The 26,905-nt window shown below is 44.6% G+C and overlaps 2 protein-coding genes across 2 annotated transcripts in view; one reads left to right on the top strand and one right to left on the bottom strand.

The window, feature by feature from the left end:
• The window catches only part of LOC139466757 (lipase maturation factor 2-like), a 56,109-nt gene that overhangs the window by 12,629 nt on the left and 16,575 nt on the right, over positions 1-26,905 (bottom strand). The window contains exons 8-12 of the mRNA XM_071248421.1: positions 6,631-6,742; positions 5,434-5,586; positions 4,654-4,759; positions 2,284-2,383; positions 583-698 (exon numbers count right to left, since the gene is read on the bottom strand). Of these exons, the coding sequence (XP_071104522.1) occupies positions 583-698; positions 2,284-2,383; positions 4,654-4,759; positions 5,434-5,586; positions 6,631-6,742 (587 nt within the window). The remainder of the gene's footprint in view (positions 1-582; positions 699-2,283; positions 2,384-4,653; positions 4,760-5,433; positions 5,587-6,630; positions 6,743-26,905) is intronic.
• LOC139467107 (malignant fibrous histiocytoma-amplified sequence 1 homolog) lies at positions 9,864-26,582 on the top strand. Its single transcript, XM_071248825.1, has 3 exons — positions 9,864-10,200; positions 21,351-21,744; positions 22,765-26,582. The coding sequence occupies exons 2-3, from the start codon at positions 21,360-21,362 to the stop codon at positions 26,046-26,048; spliced, it is 3,669 nt and encodes a 1,222-aa protein (XP_071104926.1). The 5' UTR covers positions 9,864-10,200; positions 21,351-21,359; the 3' UTR covers positions 26,049-26,582.

Below are 26,905 nucleotides of genomic sequence, written 5' to 3'. Positions count from 1 at the left end.
TGAAGCTCTGCACATTCTTCAGACCATGTCCCAAAATATAGCAGGGATTTACCAAGACCTGCCGAGAGGCTGATATTAAGACTGCAGCAAATGACTTAAAAACTTCCCAAATTATATACAAAATTTCACAGTTCATGTTAATTAGGAGATAAACCTGTTTTTCTAAATTTGATGCAGTCCCACTGTTGAATAGATACCTCTTTATTGTAATTTGGATCTGTGCGCTTTAGTTTCAGTGAGTGAGTGAGTGAGTAAGGTTTTACGCCGCTTTTAGCAATATTCCAGCAATATCACGGCGGGGGACACCAGAAATGGGTTTCACACATTGTACCCATGTCGGGAATCGAACACGGGTCTTTGGCGTGACGAGCGAACGCTTTAACCACTAGGCTACCCGACCGCCCCCGCTTTAGTTTCAAATGTATAAGTAAAAGGTATGTACTCTACAGTGGGACTATATCACATTTCAAAACACTGTAGGTTTATCTCCATTCTACCATGACAGCAAGCACGCTTGAGACTGAGACGCCATGATAGCTGGAATACCAACTCACACACTCTCACTAACTACCTCACTCCTACCTTCTAAAGAGTCCATAGGAGCTGGTGATCTGGAAGGACTCCAGTCTGTTGTGCCACTGTCTGACGGCCGGCCACAGGGACCTGTGAGACTTTCCTTCAATAACTGTGTGGGGCACCTGCAAACAAACACAGAGACTGTGAGTATTTTCTACTAGCTTGATACACGCCTTCACCTTCACCTCTGGACTAATGCTGATTTTATAGTGCTGGCCCATTACCATGCCACAGTTTAAACACATATACTCCACTCAGACACAGTATACTGACTCCAAGCGAACCAGCCCTTGTTTGAGCCCCTTAATGCCGAGCGCCAGGCAGGGTAACAACAAGTACCATCTTTTAACGTCTGTTTGTATGATGCAGCTGGGGATCCAACCCCTGACCTTTCGGACTCCGCCCTCCAGACTCTCTACTGCCGGACCACGGAGGAGGTCACTTCTTCTCCTAACAGACAGCCATAATGTTCAGGCACCATGTGTCACTCAGAGGACCGGCATAGATTTGGATGGATAAAACATGTGAAGATAATTATTGGTATCACCAGCCTTGATGGTATAAATAGAGATGATGTCACAAGTGGCTGTCAGATACCACTTTTCTTACAACTATGTCTGTATAAACCAGACATGAAGATCCATGTACTATTTTCCAAAACTCATTATTACAGTAAAATAATTTTGGCAGAATAACCAATGTTGTTGACAAAAGTCATATGTCTTCATCTTGCAGAGCCAAGGGAGTTAATTCACTAAAGATCCAGTTTCTACCCTTGCTGAACTAGGCTGTATTTTCTGGGTTTGGTCGTAGCACCAGCAGTGGCTATTACGAGTTATGTCCCTTCTATGTCCCTCCTATTGACCAATCAGATTCCACCTCTCATATCACTTGCATTTACTTCAAACAAAATGGCGGCACCCAGTCAAGACGATCTGATAGATTTTTAAGATCTATATTGTAATAAAACGTGTCTTACTGCACGAATTGCGTCAAATCATGTCATCACCATTTAAAAAAGGATTTGGAAAATATCTGTTGATGCGAAGTTGATACATGATTTGAAAATCCGGCAGTTGACCAAAATCTGAAAGCACTGGACTTTTATAGTCAGTTAACTCCCTTGCCTCAGCATGATGCAAGCTCCTTCACAGCACGTGACACCTTCGTTACACACTCAGTAACATCGCTGCCACCAGTGTGGGCGTGGCCATTACAAGAATCTTGAAATTTGCCCTCTAACACCAAAATGTAGTGATGTTTACACTTTTGTTTATGTGTTTGGGAATCATAGTTTAATTTTGAAAAGGTTTATGGCAGACCATGTTTTCAAGATGAATTTACTTTGTTGTTTGTATAATCAGATTGGTTCGAGATTGCAGACTAATGGAAAATCAACCAACTTCTCCCTTACATTCTTACTATATCAATTACATGATAGTTTTAATGAAATAGAAATTCAAATTGACAAACAAAGAGAGTAATTTAGCAGGGGTAAGTGTATTCGGCGACATGACGGTCGTCACTTGTTTGTAAATATACGGTCATTTGGTTGTGAGTTCAACTCCAAGCATGGTTGGGGCCACCTATCACAGTGGGAGTTTGACTGGTGGCAGCGATAGAATTGAGAGCTCCGCAAACGGGCTATCGCTGTGAGGAGCTTGGGCAAGATGTTACGTTGTTGTAACAAGAGTTATCTCCCCTTACCAGACTGATGGCAAACATTCCCGCCGCCATGGCGCCAAACAGGACACACTGAATAGTAGCCAGGTTTTTCCTGAAGAATCCTTTCTCTTCTACAGAAGACCTGAAACATTGGCATCAACACATTCAGAGGGACATCACATCTATCAAGTCTTAGATACCTGTTACAAGATACCATAATGTGTGGGCTGGTTTTCATTAGGGATGGGACAAGAGGTGACTTGCTTGTTGTAAGCGGCAACTAACTGGATCGGGTGGTCAGACTCACTGACTTCGCTGATGCATGTCATCGTATCCCAATTGCGTGGATCGATGTTCATTATATCAATCGCTAGATTTTCTGGTCCAGACTCGATTATTTACAGACTGCCGTCATATAGCTGGAATATTGCTGAGTGAGTTGAAAACAACAAACAAACAAACTATTGTCCTGGTAATTGTCCAGATCAATGTTCAAAATTAAGTAGGGTCCTGTATTTTTTATGGTTTTTATGTTATCACGATACCTTACTCACGATTCGATAAGTATCACAATATATTCATGTGCTCTTATCTGTGGGGCGTAAGCCATGTTTTGCATAGAAAGGATGGCCAAATACCTGGCACTGACGATTTACAGTGGCCAGTGTCAAGTATGGCACAACGCATGAAAATATTTATGTTTTCACTATGAACTTTCACTACAAACTAGTGTTTGGTTTAACAGTTATAAAAGAAAACATTAAAGGTAAGAATCAATATTTTTTACTTATCGTGTGACTGTGATCGATACTTGTATCAAGAAGTAAAAAAACGCGATCCACCGATGCACCGGTGTATTGTCCCACCACTAACTGCACAGAGCAAGTACTAGTACTTTGAGCTAATCCCCTACCCCTACCCCTACCCCTCTCCCTACCCCTGCACCTCTCCCTACCCCTACCCCTACCCCTCTCCCTACCCCTACCCCTCTCCCTACCCCTGCCCCTCTCCCTACCCCTACCCCTACCCCTCTCCCTACCCCTACCCCTCTCCCTACCCCTACCCCTCTCCCTACCCCTACCCCTCTCCCTACCCCTACCTCCCTACCCCTACCCCTACCCCTCTCCCTACCCCTCTCCCTACCCCTACCTCCCTACCCCTACCCCTACACCTACCCCTACCCCTCTCCCTACCCCTACCCCTCTCCCTACCCCTACCCCCTCTCCCTACCCCTACCCCTACCCCTCTCTCTACCCCTACCCCTCTCCCTACCCCTACCCCTCTCCCTACCCCTACCCCTCTCCCTACCCCTACCCCTACACCTACCCCTACCCCTCTCCCTACCCCTACCCCTACCCCTCTCCCTACCCCTACACCTACCCCTACCCCTCTCCCTCTCCCTGCCCCTACCCCTACCCCTACCCCTCTCCCTGCCCCTCTCCCTACCCCTACCCCTACCCCTACCCCTCTCCCTACCCCTACCCCTCTCCCTACCCCTACCCCTACCCCTCTCCCTACCCCTACCCCTCTCCCTACCCCTACCCCTCTCCCTACCCCTACCCCTACCCCTCTCCCTACCCCTACCTCCCTACCCCTACCCCTACCCCTCTCCCTACCCCTCTCCCTACCCCTACCTCCCTACCCCTACCCCTACACCTACCCCTACCCCTCTCCCTACCCCTACCCCTACCCCTCTCCCTACCCCTACCCCTCTCCCTACCCCTACCCCTACCCCTCTCTCTACCCCTACCCCTCTCCCTACCCCTACCCCTCTCCCTACCCCTACCCCTCTCCCTACCCCTACCCCTACACCTACCCCTACCCCTCTCCCTACCCCTACCCCTACCCCTCTCCCTACCCCTACACCTACCCCTACCCCTCTCCCTCTCCCTGCCCCTACCCCTACCCCTCTCCCTGCCCCTCTCCCTACCCCTACCCCTACCCCTACCCCTCTCCCTACCCCTACCCCTCTCCCTACCCCTACACCTACCCCTACCCCTGCCCCTACCCCTACCCCTCTCCCTACCCCTACCCCTACCCCTCTCCCTACCCCTACCCCTACCCCTACCCCTACCCCAACCCCTACCCCAAACCCAAACCAAACGACAGCCTACGCAAAACAGAACACACAACATTCATTTCAAGGAAAAGAAATATTCTTCAGTTTCAATTGATACTTCAGATTTTAATCAATAATTTTGTAAAAAGCTTTTATAACACTATGAGGAAGAGCTGTAACAATTTCTCATTCTGACGATTTACAGTTGGCAAGTATGGCACAACAAATGAAATATTTATGTTTTCACTATTAACTTGCACTACTGATTAGTGTATAGTGGAACAGTTATTAAAGCAAACATTTAAGGTCAGAATCATTATTTCTTATTTAGTGTGTGACTGTGATCCTCTTACCTGAGTATTGACAGGAATATTTCAAAAGCTAAAGAAACAGCTCCAATGTATATAGTATACGGCATCACCCACTCCAGCCAGCGGTTCAGGTCGGAGGACTTGAAAGCTGGAACAAGAATATCCTTACATTGTCTTCCTTGTTGATACACAGAGGATTAACATGGGCATTGAACCACTGACATGCCATTCTACGGGCAGACTCAAAACACAGAGGTGGTGAGGTGAAATGGGGTTTGACGTCGAGTCCAAGATTATTGCACTTATATAGCGACGTGCATGTACGTGTGTGTGTTTGTGTGGCTGCTTGTACTAGTCCCGACTGATGCTGATTTATAGTGCTAGCACACTGAGATACAATGCCGAAGTTTAACACGAATACCACACTCAGTATACTGACTCCGAGCCGACCAGTCCTTGTTTAGCCCCTTAATGCCGAGCGCCAGACAGGGTAACAACAAGTACTATCTTTTAACGTCTTTTGGTATCAGGCGGCCGAGGATCGAACTCTGGACCTTCCGCTCTCTGGGCGGGCGCTCTACCACTAGACCACGGTGGCGTCTAGTCTTTGGTATGACGCAGCTGGGGATCAAACTCCGGACCTTCCGCTCTCCGGGCGGACGCTCAACCACTAGACCACGGTGACGTCTAGTCTTTTGGTATGACGCGTCCGGGGATCTAACAGTTGGGCCCAGGGATTTGTAGGAGGAAATCCCCCAGACCCCGACCCCCCACCCCCTAACCTGGAAGACTTGATTTCAGTCAGTTTCAAACATAACCTACATGTCTTGGACTGTATGGAGTAGTCGGGCTGAACCTTGAGGTCGAAGAGGTTGTAGGTGTAGTAGCCGATGTAGCCGTACACCAGCACAGGCACAATGAAGTTGGACACAAAGCCCAGACCATTCCACAGGAAGGATCTACGTCGACGGACAGCTGAAACAAGTCATCAGTCATTGAGGTTGTGCATCATTTCCTCGTGGTCCAGGACTATCCTGCTCAACCTTTGATAGGGATATACACTTATGTATCAGGGAAAGAAAGAGAATATCCCTATCAAGTGTGGAGTAGTATATCTGTCTCACGTAAATCATGAACATCAAACTTTATGTGGTAATTGATATCAATAAGAGTGTTTGTTTGTTTGTTGTTTAACGCTGCGCTCAGCAATATTCCAGCTTTACGACAGCGATCTGTAAATAATCGAGTCGGGACCAGACAATCCAGTGACTGACATGAGCATCAATCCACACAATTGGGATATGATGACATGCATCAACCAAGTCAGCTAGCCTGACCACCTGATCCCGTAAGTCGCCTCTTACATCAAGCATAGTCGCCTTTTCCGGCAAGCATGGGTTTCTGAAGACCTATTATAACCCGGATCTTTGGTTTAACGTCATTTTTTAACAGTGTCATATCACAGCGTGTCAGCTTAATGTGGGAGCAAAACATGAAGTGATGCAGGTTTAGACGTTCATAACGTTCATAAAAAATAAAAGAATTGGTTCTCAGGCAATGTTTTTAAAAAATATTGTGCGGGTGGGCAGTGGTTTTGTTGTTATTGTTCAAACTAGTATGTAACCAATAAACAGTTGAGTAATTAATAAACAATTGTGTACAATCAACCTGGGAAAGGGCCTCCCTACATAAATGTATTCCTTGATGAGTAAAATACTGGAATACGGTATTTGACCTTTGTTGGACATGGAATATTTAAATATTTTTAATTTTTTTATTTTTAAATGGAAATAAAAACGAAACGTGCGGCGAACTTTATAATGATGCGGGCAGTGCCTGAGAACCAAGACTACACCGGCGCAGCGAGGATGTAAATCTTGACAAACATCAGCATCAAATCCCAGTGCACACCCAGGCCATTGGTAAACTCACTGACACCTGGTTAACACATCAATCACAGGTTACACTAGTTTACTGATGCAAGTTCAGACATAATGAGTATATATAGATATGACCTACATTTCCGTCCGCCAAGAGCATGGTCATCGACGAGGGAGATGCACAAGACGATGGTGAGGAGGTTGAAGAAGTTGTAGTTGCCCGTGGCGATGATCAACACCTGCAGTAGCACCTGCAACAAGACGGAGTGAGTGAGGGAATGAGTGAGAAATTATTAAGGAAAATAAAACTTCAAGAAACCCCAATTTGGAACAATAAAAAGATCTTTTCCCCAATTTGCCTGACAGGGGCACTAAGTTTACAATCCAGGGCCCTCTTCTACAAAGTGATCGTAGTGCTACAACAGTCGTAAGTCTATGGTAAAGTATAAGAGTTACGACCATCTTAGAGGTACGACCGCTTTGTGGAACGGGGACCAGGAGAAATCCCTGGTGAGCTACCACATGGAACATGTGTATCAAGCAGGGGTCTGGAAAATTTAAAATACCAATCGGACATTTGCATTTAGGCCACGCCCCCTTCAAATAGCGTATTTTAGCACGACTTTTCACACACATTACAAGTTGTTACGTATTCATAATATGAATTGTTTCAATTTAAATTGTTTAATTCCCCGGACAATTAATAACAAATAATATCATTTTAGATATACATGGAAAACATAAGTTTGTTCCTGTTATAATAACGATCTGTTAACGTAGTGAATGGTCTAATTAATATTCATGAGTTATATTCATGAGTTATATTCATGAGTCTGCTCAAGTGTACGCATTGTAACATTTGGATCGAGACTATTATCCCATATTTGGTTATCATGTTACCTCAAGGGAAAAGGGTTTTTTTAAACTAAAGATTATTTAAAAACAAGACAGATAATATAATCACAAATACTAAAATATCATTGATAGCAATAGTTATTTGAATACTTTTTTCATCTGTACTTAATTACTGACCATAAACAAATTTGATATCGATCTTCACAGAAAGCAAAATGGCGGTCAATCAAGATTCAATATACGACTAGATACTGAAAACAATAAAATCTGCAAATCCTCATTGTATGTCAACCAAGTGAAAGTCGTTAGCCATGATTTACAAATGATCATCCAGACTTTGAGGGTTTGGCAGATCCGCTCGACTGATCTGCATCGGTTGACTGGCCGTCATCACGCTTTCGCTTCTTGTCTGAGGTTACGTATTGTAGCATTGTGAGGATAATGAGGTACATCGATGATGCAAGGTGTTTATGTACAGTTGTAAACACATTTCACTCAAATCAACAAGATGTTCTCAGTAATTAATCCTTGATTAATCAGTGTCAACTCAGTTTATTGCCTATTACAGTGACTGACCGATTGGACTATCATTCTAGGTACGATGTATTTACAGCATTTAAAGCAAACAAAGCTTGTCAGTGTAGATAATCTTCATTGTGTTACAACTGCAGACAGAAACTGCTCAGTCCTAACTGTTGATCATGTCTGGTCAAGAATGTCCGGACAATACTTTTTAAAATGTCTGGACAGAAAAATTTAAATGTCAGGTAAGCAATATTTTCAACCCGACATTTGAGATTCCCAATCGGACATGTCCGGCGCATATGACGGTTTCCGGACCCCTGGTATCAAGATGTCTGTTTCTGAAATCTCTAAACATCCACGCACCATGAGAGACACAGACAGCCTGAAAGCCCGACAAACTAGTGGTCAACATCATGAACAACAATCTACAACATCGGGGAACAATGACACACAGCCGTGTCCAAAATAACTGCCTGCCCGTGGCTATCATTAAAAATAACAAGTATTTGTCACAAAGTGACGAAATGTCCCCCGCCTGTATATACACCATAGTACCAAATATGAAGACAATCCAGCGATTAGTTCTTGAGATATCGCAGCAACACCGATTTCCAACTCCAAAAGCAGATTTGCCTGCTGTGACCTGTGAAATGGGGTCAAGGTCACCAAAACAGGCTGGTGTCTGCGGAGTCTGTATATACACCATAGTTCCAAATATGAAGACAATCCAGTGTTTAGTTCTTGAGATATCGCGGCAACAAACAGGTGGGACGTACGGACGGTCGTGAATACTATATCCCCCGCTTCGCACTTTCGTGCGGCGGGGGACAATTATATTTACCGTATTGGACATAATAAGCGCCCAGTGAGCTCTTAAAATTAAAAATAGGGGGCTCTTATTAGAATATTATTTTGGTGCAAAAAACAGAGTTGAAAGATTAATTCTGTGGTTTATGCTGACATGAGTGAGTATTATACGCAAATAAATAAGTCTTGTGTACATTGATCAATCGGAAGGGATGCAAATTGGGATTGTTCACTAGCAAATATATTAACAAATATCGCCGATGGCGCTTATTAGGGCAGGCGCTCATTACGCCGAATAGGGTAAGTTTTATTTAATGAATTCTAGCTATAAGGCTTTCTTTTTAAATTAAAAAAACAGATGACCTTTTTAAACCAGAATGATCAATCTGCATGGGAAAAACACATGATATTTTAATAATTGTTTTCTACTTTCCAAAAATATAGAACTTGTCTCTAAATAAAAAAATAATTCTTAAATTAAATTTATCTCTCAAAATGTTCATGTCTTCATGGAAAACAAATAGCTGTAGTGGGTGATTGATTGAGAGGAGTTGAAGGCTACAGCTGCCAGAGTTAAACTATGTCACAGTGTCGAGTTGTACCACACAGAATACAGGTAGTGTACCACGCCTCCATATCGTAACACACCAGTAACAACAGGAATTGATCATCTGTAAACAACACCTTGTATCCAAGTCTATCTTCCCATATCTCCGTCTGACAGTGACAAGGAAGCAAAGACCATGAAAGCTCTTTTACACCTGATTGTTTACCTTAGAAACGGGGGCATACTTGACTCTCTGATAAACCCTGGGGTACCTCCCTCGCTATAACGCTCATTTAGGGAACCATGATGGCAAAGTTTATTTATTCACACTCACAAATTCTACAATAATTCTATTAAAACATAACATTAATTTGGCACAAGAAACATACTTTTATCGACGAAAATCTATCCGTAAATAAATCGCTGTATAGTGAATTGACAGAACTTTAATGGGCTATACCAAGTGACTTCATTACAGATAAAATCAGTAGCTGTACTATTGCCAAGTCTTACACCGAATCTCCAAACAAGTTATATCTTGCGCACACATACAAAGGTTCTATTCTGCTACTCAGCATTACCAGCTTAAGCCATTGTAGTAAAGATTAAGCATTGAAAGGCACTGAATTGCCCATGCTAATGATCAGGGAGTTTGGCTATTGAGCTAGGATCACTTCACTGGCCTGTGGCCAAAGTTGAATGGTCCTGAATTGTGATTGTAGCAGGTCAGACCTAGCTTCGATGCCATTACAGATTCATGAATTGGAGCACAGCCTGACCTTGTCTCTTGGATATTTGAGGACCCTGTTGGACAAAGTTGCTATACTGTGGGCTGTGGTATAACTGTCAGTACTGGACATGACAACGTAGGGTGTATGGAGGCTGAATGTTCTGGGACTGAGGCAGTGAGTTTGTGTCATGACTACCAACACAGGCAAGCAGTATAAGTGATAACACAAGGACCTGTGACACAAGGTGAGTACGGTAATCCTTATTACAGTAACTTCACAGTATAGTAACTCTTCGGTATAGTAACTTCACAGTATAGTAACTCTTCGGTATGGTAACTCCACAGTATAGCAACTCTTCGGTATAGTTTGTTTGTTTGTTGTTTAACGCCACACTCAGCAATATTCCAGCTATATGACGGCGGTCTGTAAATAATCCAGTCTGGACCAGACAATCCAGTGACTGACATCATGAGCATCGATCCACGCAATTGGGATCGATGACCTGCATCGGCCCAGTCAGCGAGCCTGACCACCCGATCCTGTTAGTCGCCTTTTACGACAAGCATAGTCACCTTTTACAGCAAGCATGGGTTGCTTAAGACCTATTCTATTCGGTATAGTAACTCCACAGTATAGTAACATTCTGTCCAGTGTTTGAACAAAAAAATATTGCCAGACTGCCATCAGGACCCACACTTTAGAAGCTGCAGAACTGATTTAACTTCAGGCCCTCATTTAAAAAACTGCAGCATATTGTGACAAATACACAAAAAATTACCTGCAGGCCACAGGGACCCAAAACTACGGGCCCTATAAAAGATCTATGGGCCCGATACAAGATCTACGGGCCTGATACAAGATCTACAGGCCCGATACAAGATCTACAGGCCCGATACAAGATCTACAGGCCCGATACAAGATCTACAGGCCCGTTACAAGATCTACGGGCCCGATACAAGATCTACCGGCCCTATAAAAGATCTACGGGCCCGATACAAGATCTACGGGCCCTATAAAAGATCTACAGGCCCTATAAAAGATCTACGGGCCCGATACACGATCTAAGGGCCCGATACAAGATCTACGGGCCCTATAAAAGATCTACGGGCCCGATACAAGATCTACGGGCCCGATACAAGATCTACCGGCCCTATAAAAGATCTACGGGCCCGATACAAGATCTACGGGCCCGATACACGATCTACGGGCCCTATAAAAGATCTACGGGCCCGATACAAGATATCAAGCAAGTCAGCGAGCCTGACCACCCGATCCCGATAGTCGCCTTTTACGACAAGCAGAGTCACCTTTTACCTTGGGTTGCTGAAGACCTATTCTACCCCGGAATTTTCACGGGTCATGTGTTATCAGGGAAATAATGTCATGGGATCTGAGCACGCAAGCTCCTTCCCAGCATGTGACACCTTCGTTACATTCTCGGTAACATCGCTGCCACCAGTGTGGGCGCGGTCATTACAAGAATTTTGAAATTTGCCCTCTAACCCCAAATGTAGTAATGTTTATACTTTTCTTTATGTCTTTGGGAATGCCATCATAGTTCAATTTGAAAAGGTTTACGACTGACCATGTTTTCCAGATGAATTTACTTTGTTGTTTTAATAATCAGATTGGTTCAGGATTGCAGACTTAACAGAAAATCAACCAACTTCTCCCTTACATTCTTATTATATATATATTAAAGATGATAGTTTTAATGAAATAGAAATTCAAATTGACAAACAAAGAAAGTAATTTAGCAGCGGTAAGTGTATTAGGCGTCACGACAGTCATCACTTGTTTGTAAACGTAACGGTCATTCGGTTGCGAGTTCAACTCCAAGCATGGTTGGGGCCAGTGGGTAGTTTTGACTGGTGGCAGCGATAGTATAGAGAGCTCCGCGAAGGGACTATCGCTGTGAGGAGCTTGCTGAGCACACCCTGTGGTGTGGAGTATTATGCTTTTTAATTGGCCGGTTATCATTAATATTAGTCTGGTTTTCTAAATATATATTTTTCTGGCATTTTTTAAAGGACATTGACTAATATCTTAGCTGACATTCTTATACTTGAACAAAATAAAAATGACATTTAACTTCACTAAATAAAAAATATAATGTATAGGGAAAGTTTTTTTTTGTCAATGTAGCAGACAGTAGCCACCTTCACAACAAATGTTGAGTATAATGATAATACAAAAACCTAAGAGTGAGTGAGTGAGTGAGTGAGTGAGTGAGTGAGTGAGTGAGTGAGTGAGCGAGCAAGTTAATGAGTGAGTGGGGTTAAACATTATTCCAGTTATATCGCGGCATGTCAGCTTAATGTGGGAGGAAAGCCCAAAGTGATGTAGGTCTCAGATGTTTACCACTTTGGGTAAAAGATTCATAGTACAGATATATAGTACAAACTATCAAACCCCTTCTGTACTTAATGTTTATCCATTCAATAACTACAGTTAGAGCAAACGTTCCAGGAGATCATAATGGATTGAGGTCTGTGAGCCATTAGGCCTGGCGCTCACTCCATATTGGATCAAAACAGATTTTCCCTGAGTACGATGAAACTCCATACAGTTCCTCTTTATTCCTCTTGTTCCAAGTCATGAATTTAAGTCTCAATTTCATTCTCCCCAAACACGGCCATACAGCTGATATTAGGCAGGCATACATTTCCCTTTCGCAGGAGTAACTGCCACACAGCTCCAGTAATGTTAAGTCAATACTAGTGAAAGAGCTGTGCCGATATAATCAGTTCTCAGGTGGGTCACATTTCTCTTAATAGATAAATCAATAATTGTCAATAAATAGTCAATATTGGTTTTTCTACTGAGGGCAGCTTTCTGTTCACTGTGCGAGTTGTTGGTATAGCTGTGTGGGCACAGGCCACAGGCTACAGGGGATGCAGATTACATGGTACGGGGTATGGATTTTCACAGTTTATTTCCTCGGATTTGGACAAGACAACATAAGGCAACTGATAAAATAAAATATTTATTGTTTTTGGGTTGATTGGGGATTCTCGTAGAGCCGGTAGCACACTGATTGTTGACAAAATAGAACGGTACTGCTTTACCCCGATGGGTAAGCTAACTAAGGGTGTGCTACGTGACAGAATTGAGATACGCCTTCAGTCGGCTGTAGTCTGACGCCAGACAACCGATACCCCGACGGGTATAACTTGCTACAGATGACAGTATAGCTGGACAACGATACCCCGACGGGTATAAACTAGCTACATATAACCGTGTAGCCAACAGACAATACCCCGGCGGGTGTAGCCAACTGAAGGTGTATACCCTACCAAAGCAACTGTGAATTGTTGAAGATAATTTTGGGGTGATGCATGCCCAACTAATGGAGCTTGGAACTCCTCAATAGTAACATGGGGTCTCCCAGACCAGATGGACTGACATTTAGCCCCAGAAATAAACAAGATAGACACAATTTTTTTTTTTTTTATGGATAACAACTTCTTTAATACTGTCAGGGTTAAAGAAATAAAGTTATATCATATAAAAATACATCTCTACAAAATAGAAAAAAAATCCAAATGGAGCCCAGAACCATCCTGAGAGCAGAGGCAATCTAGACTTGCCATATTACTCCACACTTGAGTTGAGTTGGACTCCTCCTGCAACATGGCAGTGAAGTCACCTGGACCGGTATACAATATGGCAGTGAAGTCACCTGGACCGGTATACAATATGGCAGTGAAGTCACCTGTCCAGGTATACAATATGGCAGTGAAGTCACCTGTACCGGTATACAATATGGCAGTGAAGTCACCTGGACCGGTATACAATATGGCAATGAAGCCACCTGGACCGGTATACAATATGGCAGTGAAGTCATCTGGACCGGTATACAATATGGCAGTGAAGTCACCTGGACCAGTATACAATATGGCAGTGACGTCACCTGGACCGGTATACAATATAGCAGTGAAGTCACCTGGACCGGTATACAATATGGCAGTGAAGTCACCTGGACCGGTATACAATATGGCAGTGAAGTCACCTGGACCGGTATACAATATGGCAGTGAAGTGACCTGGACCGGTATACAATATGGCCGTGACGTCACCTGGACCGGTATACAATATGGCAGTGAAGTCACCTGGACCTGTATACAATATGGCAGTGAAGTCACCTGGATCGGTATACAATATGGCAGTGAAGTCACCTGGACCGGTATACAATATGGCAGTGAAGTCACCTGGATCGGTATACAATATGGCAGTGAAGTCACCTGGACCGGTATACAATATGGCAGTGAAGTCACCTGGACCGGTATACAATATGGCAGTGAAGTCACCTGGACCGGTATACAATATGGCAGTGACGTCACCTGAACCGGTATACAATATGGCAGTGAAGTCACCTGGACCGGTATACAATATGGCAGTGACGTCACCTGAACCGGTATACAATATGGCAGTGAAGTCACCTAGACCGGTATACAATATGGCAGTGAAGCCACCTGGACCGGTATACAATATGGCAGTGAAGTCACCTAGACCGGTATACAATACGGCAGTGAAGTCACCTGGACCGGTATACAATATGGCAGTGAAGTCACCTAGACCGGTATACAATACGGCAGTGAAGTGACCTGGACCGGTATACAATATGGCAGTGAAGTCACCTAGACCGGTATACAATACGGCAGTGAAGTCACCTGGACCGGTATACAATATGGCAGTGACGTCACCTAGACCGGTATACAATACGGCAGTGAAGTGACCTGGACCGGTATACAATATGGCAGTGAAGCCACCTGGATCGGTATACAATATGGCAGTGAAGTCACCTGGACCGGTATAAGGCCTCAATTTTGCGACTAAAACGGTGGCCAATGCAACCTAAATTTCAATTTGTCTACTGTCTAAAATTCTGAAGTAGCCAAATGACTACCTTCAAAAATATCTTGTGCTGAATAAATTCTATTGCTAAACATATGTAGACACAAAAATAAACATGTCTGCTACTGATTGTACTTGCAAATAATTCCTCCTAAAGTCAACAATGAACCGAAATGCATCAATATTAATGCAACTAGTATTTTATGTTAGTTGATGGTTTATTGGATAAGCAAGGATATACCTACATAATCTAGTAACATAAATTGCATCATTGTCCGAGCCACAAATAACAAAACTCAAGTAGTTTCCACTAATATACGATTCCAAGACTAGTGCTATGACTTGTACATATAATAGTTATTTGATAAAAGATAATTTCAAATGCCTTTGGCTACCTACAATATTGGCTTGACTTCTTGATCTTACCACTGGCTACCTGGAAAAAAATACTTGTAGCCACATGGCTCCTTGGTAAAAACTTAAACTTTGAGGCCTCCGGCATACAATATGGGGTATTGGCAAGACAGTAACTGATCATTGTGAAAATCAACTCTTCAATGGCTTCTTACACACACAAACAATCTGTTGTCCATTGTAAGACTGTGAAAGTATGGGCGTTCTGGCAGCCTCATGTTGGAAATGGCTTTGCTGACGAAGACCGCGATCCCTTGAGACCAATGTCTGCTGACACAAACATCATGCTGGCTCAGATAGTGCTGAATCGTCTGGCGATAATCCATCTTCCCGAGGCAAGAGAGTTAACTGACTTTAAAAGTCCAGTTTCCACCCTTGCCGAACTAGGCTGGAATTGGCTCGATCATAGCGCCACCCTTGGCTATTGCGAGTTATGTCCTTTCTATGCCTCTCCTACTGACCAATCAGATTCAAACTCTCGTATCACTTGCATTTGCTTCAAACAAAACGGTGGCACTCAGTCAAGACGATCTGATCGATTGATCATGATCTATATTGTGATAAAACGAGTCTTACATCGCGAAGTGCATCAAATCACGTGAGCACCTTGATTAAAAACATGAATAGATTTAGAAAATATCTGTTGACAACGAGTTAGCAGTGCACGTTTTGCAAATGCTGCAGTCGACCAAAATCTGCATGACACTTTACAAACCGGATTTCGATTTCGGTGCGCGATTTTGATTGGACTATGCATAGACTCGTTAGTCCAGCCAAAATGTAACTCCATAATACCAGCCTAGTTCGGCAAAGGTGGAAACTGGACTTTGATAGTCAGTTAACTCACTTGCCTCGGGAAGATGGCGATAATCAAACAATGGACAAAGTCTCGACTCATTTCTATAGCACAATGAAGAAGGGAAAACTTGGCAAGATTTATTACACTGCTGTGTGTTCAATGTGTAAGTAATCAAGAGGGACAAATTGGATACACAGCAGGACACAGCAGGAGCTGGTTGGATTCTGGTTGTTGCCACGCTTCACTGGAGAGACTGATATTGTGTGACCACAGACGGCTTCAATGGGGGCCCAAGCAGAGCTACAGACACGCTTCACTGGGAAGACCAATATTGTCTGACCACAGGCAGATCCAGAGGGAGGCCCAAGCAGAGCTACAGACATGCTTCACTGGAGAGACTGATATTGTCTGACCACAGGCAGATCCAGAGGGAGGCCCAAGCAGAGCTACAGACATGCTTCACTGGAGAGACTGATATTGTCTGACCACAGGCAGATCCAGATCAAGGCCCAAGGAGAGCAACAGACATGCTTCACTGGAAAGACTGATATTGTCTGACCACAGGCAGATCCAGATCAAGACCCAAGGAGAGCTACAGACATGCTTCACTGGAGAGACTGATATTGTCTGACCACAGGCAGATCCAGATCAAGGCCCAAGGAGAGCTACAGACATGCTTCACTGGAGAGACTGATATTGTCTGACCACAGGCAGATCCAGATCAAGACCCAAGGAGAGCTACAGACATGCTTCACTGGAGAGACTGATATTGTCTGACCACAGGCAGATCCAGAGGGAGGCCCAAGCAGAGCTACAGACATGCTTCACTGGGAAGACCAATATTGGGTGACCACAGGCAGATCCAGATCAAGGCCCAAGGAGAGCTACAGACATGCTTCACTGGAGAGACTGATATTGTCTGACCACAGGCAGATGCAGAGGGAGGCCCAAGCAGAGCTACAGACATGCTTCACTGGAGAGACTGATATTGTCTGACCACAGGCAGATCTAGAGGGAGGCCCAAGCAGAGCTACAGATAAGCAGCGTATTTGCATGAAATATCCCCCCACAATAATATTCAAAACCTAATTACAATTAACTTGCGTACAGAAACACATGCATGAAATAAAAAACTCAAATGTATAAATACAGCTCATGTAAATACCCAATGAAGCTTTACAAAGGAGCTAATTTCCGACGATTGGTAAAAACCTAACAGGAATGTAATCCTATAAGGATAATCTTCATCAGTGGCTCCTAGAGTAATCCTCCGACAGGTGAGCGACTCAGGGTCACATAGATGCACACATCGCAGCCAGCATACTGGGTGGATGAGTGAGTGGGTGAGTGAGTGAGTGAGTGAGTGAGTGAGTGAGTGAGTGAGTGAGTGAGTGAGTGAGTGAGTGAGTGGGTGGGTGAGTGAGTGGATGAGTGAGTGAGTGAGTGAGTGAGTGAGTGGGTGAGTGAGTGGGTGAGTGAGTGGGTGGGCTGGTGCAAGAGAGCAAATTAAATATTAACATACCCCTGAATTTACGAAAATAAGGACATTTAAGAAAATCCTAATTTTGAAAAAAATACTATTTTTTTCCAAATTTGCCTCTCAAGGGCGTGGAATCCTTGACACATCTCTGGATTTACACTTTGTTCAAATGTAGGGATTATGGGAAACAATTGCATGTTTTTTCACACCTGAATAAAATGAAGAAATGCCCACCTGATCAAAGGAAAACGAGATTGCTATTAATATTCTCCCCGGAACCAACCCACATTAACTAGTAGTAAAACTCCAGTTAAATTCTGAGGAGCTGATACAGAATAGTCTATCAGAGTGAAAATCAGAAAGTCCTACCAGTTGGTCACCCATAATCAACCTTACGACCTATCCATGCCTACCAATTACCAACTAGCTAATACACCTGGTAAGTACCTAATCTGAACTGTTATGGTGCTAAGCTTGTCTTTCCCTCCATATACACTCTGTAAGATTGAACTGTGTGACCCTATTTTCGCAACCAAGTCTGGTCAACGCCCTTGTGATCCCCGACTCCCATAGACTAACACAGTCTCAGAAAACAGTAAACATGATTTATTTTGCCGTAAAGTCTCAAATCTAAACTCATCGTAGGTGAGTGCTGGGTGAGTTGGATTTAACGCCGCTTTTAACAGTATTCCAGTTATATCACAGCGTGACAGCTTAATGTGGGAGGAAAGCCCGAAGTGATGCAGGTCTCAGACGTTTACCATTTCGGTGAAACCCACGAGCACGGGTATGGTGCTGACAAACCTAGAAACAAAATTGGGGCGAACCAGGATTTGAACCCACAATCATAGGTTTCTGGCGTGCCCAAGGGACGCAACTCTGCACAGCGAATCGCGGCGCCTAAGATGACTGGGCCACCCGTGTCCCCTCCAAACTCATTGAGTCTATGTCAAGTCTTTCCCGACCTTTCTCAGTCACTGAGACTAATAAATTTGTCGATCAAGTGTTTTAATATGTAACGTGTACACATGCTTGTCGTAAGAGGCGACTAACGGGATCGGGTGATCAGGCTCACTGACTTGGTTGATGCATGTCATCGTATTCCGATTGCATGGATCGATGCTCATGATGTCAGTCACTGGATTGTATGGTCCAGATGCGATTATTTACAGACTGCCGTCATATAGCTGGAATATTGCTGAGTGCTGCGCTAATCAACAAATAAACAAACAAACAAAATAAACATAATATTTAACTACTACTGATTTTCTTTTGTTAAGCCATAACAAAAACAACAAGGGCAAGAGTGACTGTGGCTCACGAATACCCCCGACCCGCCTAGTTTGTCAGTAGTTTCAAATTAAATAATGGATAGGGTTAGGGTTTGAAAAATTCATAAAAAAATGGAAAATGAATAAAAACAATTTTTTTCTTTTGACTGCACCCCTCCATATGACACAGATTATATGTACTAAGTTTGAGATGAATCCACTGAATAGTTTAAGAGAAATCGTGCGGACAAAGTTTTAGGACAGACGGGCAGATGGACAGACGGACAGACAGAACCTTGGTATAACTATATACCCGGGGTATAATAAACAAAACTTGATAACAACTGTTACTAGACGGGTGATGTCACGCAGGGAGCACTCATCATGAGGCTGTTTTGTCAAATTGTGGGGTGGGTTTCAGAAGGTGAGACAGTTAACAAGCAATAATAAGGGGGGCTACTGCTGGAAGATGGGTCTACTGCTGGAAGATGGGGCTACTGCTGGAAGATGGGGCTACTGCTGGAAGATGGGGCTACTGCTGGTAGATGGGGCTACTGCTGGTAGATGGGGCTACTGCTGGTAGATGGGGCTACTGCTGGAAGATGGGGCTACTGCTGGTAGATGGGGCTACTGCTGGTAGATGGGGCTACTGCTGGTAGATGGGGCTACTGCTGGAAGATGGGGCTACTGCTGGTAGATGGGGTTACTGCTGGAAGATGGGGCTACTGCTGGAAGATGGGGCTACTGCTGGAAGATGGGGCTACTGCTGGAAGATGGGGCTACTGCTGGAAGATGGGGTTACTGCTGGTAGATGGGGTTACTGCTGGAAGATGGGGCTACTGCTGGTAGATGGGGCTACTGCTGGAAGATGGGTCTACTGCTGGAAGATGGGGCTACTGCTGGAGGATGGGGCTACTGCTGGAAGATGGGGCTACTGCTGGAAGATGGGGCTACTGCTGGAAGATGGGGCTACTGCTGGAAGATGGGGCTACTGCTGGTAGATGGGGCTACTGCTGGAAGATGGGGCTACTGCTGGAAGATGGGGTTACTGCTGGAAGATGGGGCTACTGCTGGAAGATGGGGCTACTGCTGGAAGATGGGGCTACTGCTGGAAGATGGGGTTACTGCTGGTAGATGGGGTTACTGCTGGAAGATGGGGCTACTGCTGGTAGATGGGGCTACTGCTGGAAGATGGGTCTACTGCTGGAAGATGGGGCTACTGCTGGAGGATGGGGCTACTGCTGGAAGATGGGGCTACTGCTGGAAGATGGGGCTACTGCTGGAAGATGGGGCTACTGCTGGAAGATGGGGCTACTGCTGGAAGATGGGGCTACTGCTGGAAGATGGGGCTACTGCTGGTAGATATGGCTACTGCTGGAAGATGGGGCTACTGCTGGAAGATGGGGCTACTGCTGGAAGATGGGGCTACTGCTGGAGGATGGGGCTACTGCTGGAAGATGGGGCTACTGCTGGAAGATGGGGCTACTGCTGGAAGATGGGGCTACTGCTGGTAGATGGGGCTGCACGACAGTCATACCAGTACACCTGAAATAGGGTGTTTTTAGCTTTTTCATTTTCTTGGGCAAGCATCCCTATGTCATGTTATTTTTTGGAGTGCTGTGTATGTACAAGATTACATAAAATAATTCTACAAATGAACCCTGAGTATTAAGGAAGGGTCAAGTCAAGTCTCCTAGAGCTGAGAATGGAATGTGTATAGGTTGCTTGAGCCGAGAGGGGGATGGGTATGGATGGAGGCGAATGTTTTATTACAAAGATGCTTTTGGGGAGGGAGGGGTGTCTGAGAGATTACTCCTAGAATGGGATGCGTATAGGCTGAGAAGGGGATGGGTGTGGAATGTAGGTCAATGTTTTATTACATATATGCCCTGGGGTGTGTACGAGAGATTACCACTCTCACAGCATGCCCTAGTAGTCCCCCACTCCCCCTGATCCCCCCAGTGAGCAGTAAATCAGTGTGTGGGATAATCCAAAGCTTAATCCCCTTAACTTCTCATTATACAATACTTCCGTCTGTGCCTTGCATTATGTTGTTGAGTTGTGTGAGTGTTCCCATTCTATACATCAGTGCAAGCGTGTCCCATTACACTGTGGACGTGAGCAGGCAATGAGTGAAAGTGGTCAGTGAAAGTGGTCAGTACAAGTACACATTGAAACAAAGTCTCTCTGAGGTTTTCATAACACTGACAAAATAGAATCCATAGCTTTCCAATGGTGAGGAATTAGCAAATCTTTAAGAAATGCTTCAAGTGTCTTGAACTGAAAGTCAAGTATCATTCAATCTGAAAGGTCCCTTGGAGATTCCGGGTTAGAATTGGTTTTCAGCAACCCATGCTTGTAGTAAGATGCATATCATCGTATCCCTATTGTGTAGATCGATGCGCATGATGTCAATCACCGGATTGTCTGGTCCAGACTCGTTTATTTACAGACCGCCGTCATTTTGCTGAAATATTGCTGAGTGCTGCATTAAACAACAAATAAACAAACTAAAACAAACATATTTCATAACAGCATTCATTATTAAAGAAATAACACTGAACTTTTTTTCAGAAACCCAAGATGGCTGACAGAAACAAGTCCCCCCAGAGGGGTCGGACTCCATCGATTAAAGCGAGTCCGACTCCATCATCCCCTCCTCGAGGGAAGCGTACACCATCTCCTTCCAAGAAAAGTCCAACACCTTCACGGAAGACTTCTCCAAGTCAGAAACGCAGAACTTCCCCAAGTGTCAAGAGTGCAGACAAGAACAGAAAACTTTCCCCCAAAGGGAAGAAGACTCCCCAGAAAGAATCTAAACCTAAAACTCCACCAAGCCGAAAGTCATCATCTTTGAAGAGCCAGAGGTCAACTCCCCAGAAGACCCCTGACCTGACCGAGAAGGGCCTGAAGGTCGTGGATATGTCAGGGCAAGGAATGACATCGGTGCCCGCTTCACTGTTGACAGGTAACCATTGTAACAATTCCATTACATACAGTTGACAGGTAACCATTGTAACAATTCCATTACATACAGTTGACAGGTAACCATGGTAACATGTTACAATTAGTACAATGTGAAATAGCTACCTCCCTGTTGGTTCAATGTAATCAATATCATACACAACACAAGTCAAGTCATCTGAGTGTACAATGACCAAGTTAAGTGGTCCTAGGTGAGTGAGTGAGTATGGTTTTGTGCCGCTTTTAGCCATATTCCAGCAAAATCACAGCAGGGGACACCAGAAATGGGCTTCACACATTGTACCCATGACGGGAATCAGCCCGGGTCTTTGATCTGACGAGTGAACGCTTTATCCACTAGGCTACCTGACCACCCCCTATGTTTAGCGTGAGGGCTAACAATTCCAGTCCATGTCGGCTCTCCTCTCTGTGTGTATCCATCAATGTATCACCCATGTCAGCCTAGATGATGCAGGTAGAATCATCTGTCCAACCTTGTGGCTACTTGTTAGAAGCAAAGCAGGTCCTGGGGGCCTTGTGTCTTTCCTCCCCCAAATACTCTTTAACCTTTGAGTGAGTGAGTGAGTTGGATTTAACGCTGCTTTTAACAGTATTCCAGTTATATCACGGCGTGTCAGCTTAATGTGGGAGGAAAGCCCGAAGTGATGCAGGTCTCAGACGTTTACCACTTCGGTGAAACCCACGAGCACGGGTATGGTGCTGACAAACCTAGAAACATAATTTGGGCGAACCGGGATTCGAACCCACAATCATAGGTTTCTGCCGTGCCCAAGGAACGCAATTCTGCACAGCGAATAGCGGTGCCTTAGACAACTGAGCCATGCGTGCCCCCCTTAACCTTTGAACATTCAGACAGTGACAAGGACAACGACTTTCTTATCCTAACTACTGAAATATGATAATAAGGGGGAAACATTTTTAAAGATGAAGGGACTTCAAATGAGCCTTGTTCTGCTTCTATTAAAACAGATTTCCTCTTACATTGTTATTTCTTTTATTCCAGCTCGAGATATTGGAGAACTATGCCTGGCATCCAACAACTTGCGATCACTCCCCCTGGATATCAGACGTCTGACTCATCTGACTAAACTTGACCTCAGCCGCAACGGCATCCGCTGCACCAGCCCTCAAGACTTCGGCGGCCTGCCGTCAGAGATGGAGCAGCTGACCGGACTCGAGGAGCTGAAGATCTCCGAATGCAACCTGCCATTCGTCCCTCCTGCAATATGGCGCCTCATAAGTCTCCGCTTTCTTGACATCAGTCGGAACAAGATAAACGTTCTTCTTCCTGACATCGGGAATTTGACTCGGCTTCAGCGTCTCAATCTTCAACAAACGAACATTTCATCGTTGCCCCCGGAAATTGCTTTCTGTCAGGACCTGGAGGATATTCTTCTGTGGGGCAACTCGATCGAGAGTCTGCCAGAAACATTGCCTGAGATGCCAAAATTAAGAATAATGGCCATCAACTACAGAAGTTTCTGTGGTGTTGTTGATGACTACATGGAAAACCTACTCAGAAAAGGACAAATTAAATCGGAGCATATACCAGTTGTAGTGTTTGAATTACCTTCCCTTGAGTGCCTTGACCTTGAGAGTACAAAGCTGAACAATTTGCCTGATGTGTATAATCTGGCCTTGAAGGAATTCTATCTGTGCAGAAACTTCTTACAAACCATCCCGACGTCCATCTACAATCTGAAGTATCTGTCAGTACTGGACCTGTCCAACAACCTCATGTTAAACCTTCCAGAAGACATAGGCCGCCTCCGAAGTCTCCAAATACTGCGAGTGAGCCAAAATATGTTTGAGAAGGTCCCTCCCACAATAGGACTTCTTGGCAACCTTGAGGAACTCAACATGGCTGGTAACAGAATCCGGCGTCTGCCACCAGAAATTCGTGGACTTTTCAAGCTGAAGACGTTGGTACTGGCTCAAAATGATATTCAGTCATTACCTAACGAGATCTGTGATCTCACCGAACTAGAAACTCTGGATTTGACAGACAATTCCATCCGACAGTTGCCCATGAAGCTGTTCCAACTGAGCAAGTTGAAGGTCGCTCACTCGTACAGGAAGTACAAGAAGTACGGACTCTGGCTGTACAAGAACCCCCTCGAACAGCCTCCACCCCAGGTATGGAGGACAGAGAAACCAGAACACATCTATGACTACCTCAAGAAGTTGGCCATCATCAAGACGGAGAACCTTCAGAGGCAGAAGATCCTTCTCCTTGGTGCTAGTCAGTCCGGAAAGACCTGCTTGGCCAATCTTCTGGCTCTCAAGAAGTCTAGTCTGACTGAAGGTCTTGACGATAGAACGAGAGTCTTACAGACAATGCTGTGGAAAACCGAAAATAATGTCGAGTTCATGCTGTACGATTTCGGTGGAGATGACACCTATCTGATTACAACGCCGCTCTTCCTTGATTCGAAGGCTCTTGTTCTTCTGGTCTACAACTGTGCTTCTTTTACAGAGGAGGACTACCATGGAGCAATTGGGCAGTGGATTGATCTTCTCAACACACAGGCTCCAGGAGCAGTGGTCAAGATAATAGCATCTCAGTGTGACCTTCTACAGACATCACAGCAACTGCTTGACCTTGAGAAGACACAAAAGTCTGAGTCTGAGGAACTACCCAAAGAAGAAACTGGTACAAAAGAGGAAGAATCAATCAAAGATGATGTTACCACCAAAGTCAACGCTGTCACAGAAGATGAAGAGGATGAAAAAGGGGGAACGAAAACAGATGAATCCGTCAAAACTGAACAAGAGGTTGCAGAGACTGAGACAACAGCAGCAGGAAATGACCAAGAACCTATCAGAGAGAGCAACAACGGTAAAGAAACTGATGGTGTCACTCAGCAAGATACAGCAAGATCTGAAGCTGACCAGGATCAGAAGGATTGCGAAAAGAATGCAGGTAGAGCAGTATCCGGGAGACCAGTGACTAATACACCAGCAGAAAATACATATGCACGTTATGTAGTAAATACAGCTCAAAGTCAACTGAAAAATTACATGAAAGGCGTCACTGATGAACTGAACAGAGTGCTCAGTGAAAAAGCCAAAGTTGAAAAGTCGTTGAACAGGACTTCATCAGACCCCGCCAATGATGTGGCTGAAGCAGCCTTGAAGCTTCTCCGTGTCCGTCAGAACAAGCTGGAGGAGGTGCGCGGATGTCCGGTTCGGATTCTCCCAGATGTATCCGTGATCAGTTCCTCAGACTCTCTTGAAGGAATAGCTGACCTTGTGGATGAGATCGAGCATCTGGCTATAGACAAGGACCTGTTTCCTCATGCCCAGCGCAGCATTCCGGGCCACTGGGACAGACTGTGTGGCACGCTGAAGAAGAAGAGATCTCTGTACCTTCTGTGGGATGAGGTGGAGGAGATGGCGCAGACCTTCAGGCTGCAGGGCAAGGAGCTGAAGGACTGCATCCACTACCTCCATGACGTTGGGGATGTGTTGTGGTACGAGGATGTCACTGGATTGTCCGAAATTGTGTTCCACTGTCCTCTCAAACTCGTTGACATTTTGGCATCCCTATACAGACATGACATCACAGAATTCATGGATTTCACTAAAAATAAGATCTTCAGTAGTAAAGGAGGACTTACTGAAGAAGAGTTTGAGGATGTCCGTGAGTCCTTCCACAAACATGGTCAGGTGTGTCGGCCTCTTCTCAACTCTTTCTGGTTCTATCAAAAGATGGATAATCTCATGATTGAGGACTTGCTAGAGTTGCTTCCCCTGCTTGACCTCTGCTACGCTGTGCCCGAGCCCGACATCCCATCATGCCGCCTGTTCTGCCGACCACTGATGGTCCTCCCATGGTACAACACAGATACCAGCGACAAGGACATTGGTGAACTGTGGCGGAAGATTCCACTACACAACGAGAAAGAGCTGACTGTAATATACAGCTTCCCCCTATATTTTCCAGTTGGACTCTTCCAGAAAATGAGTGCATCGATCCAAGATCTGGTTCTATCCCGCACGGACTGGTCTGATGCAGTGTTTGCCACTGCCTACAATGAACAAGTGCTAATGAAGAAATATGAACATGGCAAGGGACATTTAGTCAAAATCTTTGTCCGAGGGTTGGAGTTCTCAGCCATTGAGGAGCTGATGAAGGAGTTTGTGCAGGTCATCAACAGCATGCTGATCCGATATCCCGGTCTCTACTGGACCCTCGACATCCCCATGAAAAACATGAGGTTCCTCTCCGTTGTGGCCAAATCTCCAACCGTGCAGTTTGAACTGACCAAGACCCCTGACGTGTAGAGGGTCATGTAAACACCGTCTATCATGTCATGCAGGGATCACATCAGAAGTCACTTGCCTGTGGAACATGTCCTTAGCAAATAGGCTGAAAACATTACAGTTGGTTGATAGACATTGAAATGAATAAGAAAATGCTTTTTGCAAAAACTAAGAGCAACTGTGCTCCACAATCTGGAGTTCATTTCCGCCTTGATCTAAATGTTGTAAATGCAGGGATAATTCTAGGGTGGGGCCTTGTGCTTTAAGCCCCTAAATTTGAAAAAAGGCCCACATTTTTTAATACAATGGGGCATCTTAACATTGTGTGGTATGGGTGTACCTCTTGAATATTTGAAATTTTCATATAAAGGACCCATGTCAGAAAATTCCTAGAGTGAACCCTGTAAATGGTCTAAGACATTGTCTCCGTGTAAAAGGCAATCATTAAATTGAGTCAGAAGACAAACGAAGAGGTTTTAAATTACTTCAATCAAATTCTCGGGGACTGATAATTGGCCTGAGGGAACTCCCTCCTTAGTTCAGTTTCCTGACTTGGAGGACAATTCCAGTTCCAGCATACTACGAAGTTAAGCAAAGGTTATGCTCGCAATATTCAGTCATAACTACTACTACTCAACTTTTGATAAGGATATTTTTAACTTTCCATGATACACAAAACTGAGTGAGTGTGTGAGTTGGGTTTAACGCTGCTTTTAACAGTATTCCAGTTATATCACAGCGTGTCAGCTTGACGTGGGAAGAAAGCCTGATGTGATTCAGGTCTCAGACATTTACCACTTCGGTGAAACCCATGAACACGGGTATGGTGCTGACAAACCTTGAAACATAATCGGGGTGAACCGGGATTTGAACCCACA

Source organism: Haliotis cracherodii, unplaced genomic scaffold (genome assembly GCF_022045235.1).
Source record: "Haliotis cracherodii isolate W230 unplaced genomic scaffold, xgHalCrac1.p SCAF_19, whole genome shotgun sequence".
In the NCBI taxonomy this organism is placed as follows: domain Eukaryota; kingdom Metazoa; phylum Mollusca; class Gastropoda; order Lepetellida; family Haliotidae; genus Haliotis; species Haliotis cracherodii.
This window is presented reverse-complemented; position numbering and strand designations above follow the sequence as displayed.

Excerpts from the sequence above, each read along its gene's own strand:
- LOC139467107 (XM_071248825.1), top strand. The coding sequence starts at position 21,360 with ATGGCTGACAGAAACAAGTCCCCCCAGAGGGGTCGGACTCCATCGATT. Across the intron at positions 21,745-22,764 it reads GCCCGCTTCACTGTTGACAG|CTCGAGATATTGGAGAACTA; the intron begins GTAACCATTGTA and ends CTTTTATTCCAG.